The sequence below is a fragment of the Anarhichas minor genome, unplaced genomic scaffold (genome assembly GCF_050575085.1).
Source record: "Anarhichas minor isolate MPS153535 unplaced genomic scaffold, ASM5057508v1 ptg000009l, whole genome shotgun sequence".
In the NCBI taxonomy this organism is placed as follows: Eukaryota; Metazoa; Chordata; class Actinopteri; order Perciformes; family Anarhichadidae; genus Anarhichas; species Anarhichas minor.
Window position 1 is genome coordinate 1,463,543 of NW_027466455.1, and position 7,170 is coordinate 1,470,712.

At 39.8% G+C, this 7,170-nt stretch overlaps 1 protein-coding gene across 1 annotated transcript; it reads left to right on the plus strand.

Annotated features, from left to right (window-relative positions):
- Nucleotides 1–72: 72 nt before the first annotated feature.
- LOC142946015 (up-regulator of cell proliferation-like) lies at nucleotides 73–6,173 on the plus strand. The gene has a single exon (XM_076086995.1). The coding sequence runs from the start codon at nucleotides 571–573 to the stop codon at nucleotides 4,948–4,950; it is 4,380 nt and encodes a 1,459-aa protein (XP_075943110.1). The 5' UTR covers nucleotides 73–570; the 3' UTR covers nucleotides 4,951–6,173.
- Nucleotides 6,174–7,170: the final 997 nt, after the last annotated feature.

The following is a 7,170-nucleotide window of genomic DNA, read 5'->3' on the forward strand; positions in this document are numbered from 1 at the left end:
ACTTCTAAAGTAAACAGAAATATCATCACCGCATTTATTTATATAGTTTTACTATACTTTTTTTTTTAAATAATCAACCTTTTTAAAATTCCATTATTTAACATTTTTCTTCGTGTAAAAGTCTACATGCTCAAGTTATCATGTAGTCTGGACATAGTGATAAGACTCGACACTCAAATCGTTAAGGCTGAGTCTACCATGTTTTATGACCCTAACCCATCGTTGTACTTTGTTTTATGATCTTCATATACTTTGTGTGTGTGTGTGTGTGTCCGAGTTTGTAAAGGTTAGGAATAATACATGTATATCTATGTTGTGTAATTGTTCGATTCATTCCATCTTTAATTGATCAGGTTTCATTTAGTGATTCAAATCAAACTATTTGGTGTCATTTTGCATCGAGTTCAAATAAGGAAGAATTAAAACGGATCTGTAAGTGACTACTATCAATTCCGGTAAGGTGAAATGAAATAATCAAGTACATCTGCATGTGAGTCAAACGATGATGCTGCATCAGGAAAGGCCGAGTTAGATTTTGATTATCTGTTTGACAATCTGCATTTAGGTGACATGCTAAACCCCCTTGACATAATCACTGCCCTCTTTCTGTGTTCTGATGGTTTTGTACGGCAGGAAATGGCACTCAAAATGTCTATGTGTCAGTTTTCTGTGCCTCTGTTGCTTCCTAATTGTGACACAAAGCAGTGCACACTCATGCTTTGGGCCATGAGAGACATTGTTAAAAAGTACAGAACTCAGTCCCTCTCAGAATCCAAAGGCTTTATTGAAGACAGAATTGTTCTCTCTGAACTTCCAATGATATCTTTTGTGAGACTGGGTGAGTGCTCCTTGTCCAAGTCAGAGATCCTCAATAAGCTTCTGAGCAACTCTCAGCAGTACCATGACACCTTTGTTCATCATGATATGGAGTGTGGTGACAGTCCAAAGAGAATATCCAATGGACTGGTTGAAATCACTTGGTACCTTCCTTGTGGGAACAAAAACATGGATGTCTTCAGTGAGCCAGTAGCTGTAGCTAACCTTCGTGGGGACATTGCTTCATTTGAAACACAATTTTCATTTTTGTGTCAAACATCTGCAGCAGTTTTTGTGTTCTTTGACACTTTGGACTCTGAGTGCGAGCTGCTTACCAACCAACACCACAAGGCACAGATCTTCTTGGTTGGGAACCGTCAAAGCAAGCGTTCCAGTATAGATGCTCTAAAAAACGTAGCAACCAAGTTGGGCTTGACTAACAGCAACATCCTTTTGAAGACTAAACAAATGAATGATGCAGACTTTGTCAAAAAATTGCGGAAAACTGTCAGCAATGTAGTTGAGAACTCAAAGATGAAGATGGGAATTGAGCAGATGGCTGACATTGCCCATCAACTGGAGATCTGCGTTGATGAAGACTCTTCAGAGTGCCACACTGCCAAGAAAAATGCAGAAGCCATCACTGCTGAAATTCAAGATATCCTTGAATACAAAGAAGCTCAGCTGCCCTTGCAAGGCCAAATATGGAAAAAACTGACTCGCTTAGAGAAGGAAGAATTTCGGCTTCGAAATGTTGGGTCTAAAAAAATAGAAGACTACAAAAGTGATCTTCAGATACAGAAAACAAAACTTAGAGAAAAACAAAACTCTTACGACATGTCAAATGCAATGACATGTTTCATCAATGCAATATCAAGCCCAGGGATGGAGAGGTGCTATTTCCTGAAATGGATGCGAATGAACCTCGATAATGTGTCTCGAGAGAAATTGTCTGATCTCAGGGAGCAGTACAAAGAAAAATGCAAAAATTCTGAAAACAAAGAAGAAATCAAAGACATTGACAGACAACTTTCCAACAGCTCATTGGGGACTGAACACTTCTTCCGTGAAATGGGTCAGATCTATGAAGCTTCACTTTCCCTTCCAGAAAGAGACCCATCACGTCAACAATTACAGCATCTTCCCAAACTATGTGCACAATTGTTACTTGATGGATTTCCCCTTGAGCTTGTAGATGGAGAGGCATCCAACATACCTCTCAGATGGGTTAGTGACATTCTTTCTCAGCTCAATGACTTGATGTCTCCTAAGAGCAAGATACTGGTAGTCACAGTTCTTGGAGTTCAGAGCACAGGGAAGTCCACTCTCCTCAACACCATGTTTGGAGTGCAGTTTGCAGTCAGCAGTGGTCGATGCACTCGAGGTGCCTTTATGTTGCTCATCAGAATCAATGAAGATGTCAAAAAAGTACTCAACTGTGACTACATGGTGATTATTGACACCGAGGGCTTAAAGTCACCAGAGCTTGCACAACTGGACAATAGCCATGAGCACGACAATGAGCTTGCAACACTTGTTGTGGGGCTGAGTGATATCACCATCATCAATATTGCAATGGAGAATTCAACAGATATGAAAGACATCCTACAAATAGTTGTGCATGCTTTCCTCAGGATGAGCGCGGTGGGCAAAAAGCCCAAATGTCAGTTCGTTCACCAGAATGTGTCAGACGTTTCAGCCCATGAGAACAACTTGCGAGACAGGAAACTGCTCTTGCAACAGTTAGACGAGATGACCCAGGCAGCAGCCAAAATGGAAAAGAAAGAAGAGAACAAGAGCTTCACTGATGTGATGGAGTACAGTCCCGACACTGGGAACTGCTACATTCCTGGACTCTGGAACGGAAACCCACCAATGGCACCAGTCAATGCAGGGTACAGCGAAGCTGTGTATGAGCTCAAGAAGAACATAATTCAAATGTTGGAAAGTTGTGGATCATCTGCTAACAATATCTTGGAGTTTAGAGAGTGGATGAAAAGTCTTTGGAATGCAGTGAAGCATGAAAACTTCATCTTCAGCTTCAGAAACAGCCTGGTGGCTGATGCATACATGAGGCTGTGCACAGAATTCAACAAATGGGAATGGGAATTCAAAAAAGAAATGTACACGTGGGTTACACATGCAGAAACAAAGATTAACAACTTTGGTACAGTTGCTCTGAAATCTGAGACATCTGACATGTTCGATTTTGTCACACAGTTGAAAAGTGAAGCTTGCACAGTGCTGTCTAAATGGGAGACAACGCTTCTTGAAAATCTGGCAAAGTACTTCAAGCAAACAGAGGGTCATGTCTATCTAGTTGAAGGATACAGAGAGGACTTTGCAAACAGTGCAAAGAGTCTTCGACGAGAAATGGAGAGCTCCATGTTTAATCAGCTCACAGCAGCAGCTGACATCAGACAGGGGATGACAGAGCTTGATAGAATCAAGGAGAACCACACTAAAAAATTAGAAGTGAGAGTGTGTGCATTGATAGATGAATGTCGGGAAAAGAAAGTCAAGATGGAAGACAAAGAGCTAGACACAGAATTTGATAAGATGTGGGAAAAAACAGTAAACGAACTCTCCTTTTCCAAACAAAAGACCACAAATGTCATCACAAATGTGTCCTGCTTCCTGAGAGACAATGTATCACGCAAAGGGAGTCATGCATGTGAATTATTAAGTCAAAATGGTCTGGATGAGTGTGGACTGGTGCCTTTCAAATATCCAGCGGATGGACTTTACAAATGGGCTAAACACAAAGTCAGCAAGCTCTTCAACATTGAAAATCACGTAAAGGCTGTACAAAACCTAGCTGACTGTATCATTGCAAGTTGCACACAGTTTGTGACTGAAAGAATGGAAAGAAAAAACAATTACCATGACACTTACATCCAGGAGATCTTACACATGATTGACGACAGGCTGCAAAACAATCAGAGTCTCAAGATAGAGATCCAGTTTGAAGTTTCTCTGAAACAGCACATCTGTGGAGTTGCAGCCAGACAGTTTCAGAAACTGCATGAGGATTTCATACGTGCGAATGATCCCTACAGATGTCTGAACCAAAACAAGAAAAAGTTCCGCACTGATTTTAAAGATGTGTTCCATGAACGAGACCAGTGCCAGAAGAAGGCAGAAGAATTCACGGATCGCTGCTTGAGGCCTGCAGTCGAAGACTTTGTCTACCGTTCCTTGGGTCCTGATATCATTGGTGAAATGAAGAAGCAGAAGTTCGGAACACGAAAGTCCCTCCAGTATTCAGTTTTACTGGATTTGCTATCAAATCATGACTTTGAAAACTATCGGAGCTACATTTGCTCTTATGAAGTCTATGTAAAGAAATGGATACTCAACCAGATAGTGGAACACTTCTCAAATGGGTCTATGATGTTTGACTTAGAGGATGAACATGTTGGGTCAAGTATCAGGAGCATAAATACAGCGGTCAACAAAGCAACAGAAAAGAGAGGCAACTTGAATTCATTTGTTGAAAATGTATGTCAGGAACTTGGTGATAAACTGGTCATTTCCCAAGATGCTCTTGGTGCTTTCATGATCCTGAACAATGCCGACCAGGAACAGTTTGCTCACTGGCTGACTGCGTGTGTGAAGGACATGGCACAAGTCCTTCGAGAGAAGTTTAAAAAAACAAACATCCAAATTAAACTAAAAAAATTAAATGTGAATCCTCAGAACGAGCTTTTCACCAAACTGATTGGATGTGGTAAACAGTGTCCATTCTGTGCAGCGCCTTGTGAGACAGAAGGACAAGTCCACAATCACCACAAGACTTCACTACATCGGCCAGAGGCTCTGGGTAGATTCATGTGGCATGAGACAAAAAGACTTGTCACCGACATATGCTCTTCCTCTGTGATCAGTCGGCAGAGTTTTTGCTGCGCTGCTACAAATGGTAAATGGTACCCCTACAAGGATTACACAAAGATTTACCCAGACTGGAGAATTGCTCCAGATGTAAGCCTTCAGGCATCAGACTACTGGAAATACATACTGGCAAAGTTCAACCAGCAGTTTGCCGAAGCATTCACTGCAAAGCCTGCTGACATTCCTCCATCATGGAAAATGATCACACGTAAGCAAGCAGAGGAAAGCCTCTCTAACATCTAGTGAGAGACTACATGCTTTGTGGTTACAGAGGTGCACATCCTCATATATATTCATTATCCTCTAGTGGATATTTAGATCTTACTTGTTTTATACGACAAAGAGGAGAATCACAAATAGTAACGTGACATAACAAGATGACAAGGTTGAAGATGAAATTCCTGTGCCGGGTTATTGTCAACTTTTACGGAGTAGCAATAGAAAACATCCTGACTGCAAACATTACAAACTGGCAGAGGATGTGCACGGCACAGGACAGGAGGACTCTACAGCCGGTGATTAAAACCGCCCAGAACATCATTGGCACATATCTACTGAGCGTCAGTGATATTGGTGAGAAGAGGAGTCTGTGAAGAGTTAAAACAACATTAAAAGACAAAACCCACCCAGCCACAACCTGTTCACCCTGCTGCCGTCTGGAGAGAGATACAGAAGTATCAGCTCAGCTGCCAAACCAGCAGACTTCACAACAGCTTCTTTCCTCTGTCTGCTAGACTCCTTCATTCATCCTCCACCCTCCATATATAATATCGTTTTTTTTTCTTTCCTATGCAGCGAATTGAGAAAACAATCTAAATTGTGTTGTGCAACCCTGTCGTACAATGACAAATAAAAACCTTGTAACCTTGCAATATTGTAAGTACACAGATGTATTTCACCACAATGGCTTACAATAGGAGAATATGAGAAAATCACTGCAGTGCTCAGATCACATTTAACATGTTTAATAACAATAATCTGCTTTATCTATGTTTAATATGATGTGGTCAGTGATCAGACTTTGATTTAAATGTTTTTGTGGAAGATGATTGTCATTGTATTGTCAGTGAAAAGATGTACACTGTGGATTAAATGCCATATCTCTTTTATTAAGGTTTTTTTTGTCTGTGACATATCCAATTTTAAAAGTTAACATTTATTTTATTTATCTTTTTAAGTCTCTTCACATAGTCTATGTGGTATTATCATAAGACAGTTTTATCAGATTAAGTTTGATGTACAATTGTAGTCAGAATCATTGAATCTTACAAAAAAAGCGTTTGTGAAGTATATGATGCAAAACATTTACAATTCCAATCTTTTAAACCCTCATTCAGTGTCAATGTCAACATGCATAGGTGTAAGTTGTCTTATCTAATTGAGTAGAATATGTTTTGTTTTATTACTCAATTTTTTAACTCTTTGCTTTTATTTCAATTAAGTATCTGGTTCCAAATATCAACATATTTAGGTTCATGTCGTCTCTTCTACTCTAAATACATGTCTTTTTTCTATCAAATTCCACATATTTACATTTTAAAATGATTCAAAATATCATTTTTTTCTTTATTAATTGTATACTTACTTTTGTTCACGATATCAATAAAGAGACAAAATCATCAGACTGGCTATGAATGTCTTTAATGTTTCCCAGATCAGAATCACAGCATACAGTGTATAATAACTTCTAAAGTAAACAGAAATATCATCACCGCATTTATTTATATAGTTTTACTATACTTTTTTTTTTAAATAATCAACCTTTTTAAAATTCCATTATTTAACATTTTTCTTCGTGTAAAAGTCTACATGCTCAAGTTATCATGTAGTCTGGACATAGTGATAAGACTCGACACTCAAATCGTTAAGGCTGAGTCTACCATGTTTTATGACCCTAACCCATCGTTGTACTTTGTTTTATGATCTTCATATACTTTGTGTGTGTGTGTGTGTGTCCGAGTTTGTAAAGGTTAGGAATAATACATGTATATCTATGTTGTGTAATTGTTCGATTCATTCCATCTTTAATTGATCAGGTTTCATTTAGTGATTCAAATCAAACTATTTGGTGTCATTTTGCATCGAGTTCAAATAAGGAAGAATTAAAACGGATCTGTAAGTGACTACTATCAATTCCAGTAAGGTGAAATGAAATAATCAAGATGGGAATGGTTTTGCTGTTCCCATCATAAAACTGCACCCCCCTTATCAAGAAGATCCTCCAGCCTCGAGGTCCTCCAGCAGCTACCAGCATCATCCCAGGGCGTGCACCTGGGGGCGTTGAACCCATGCAGGTGGGGTGCACCAGTCTCACTCCAGAGGAGCGTGAGCGCCGCCGCGGAAATCTTTGCCTGTACTGTGGCCAGGCTGGTCACTTTATATCCTGGTGCCCAGCAAAAGGCATGGCTCGCCAGTTAGTAGGGGAGGTACTGGTGAGCCAAACCACAAGACTCTCTCCCAACC

Coding starts and splice junctions, on each gene's coding strand:
- LOC142946015 (XM_076086995.1), top strand. CDS start 571: ATGCTAAACCCCCTTGACATAATCACTGCCCTCTTTCTGTGTTCTGAT.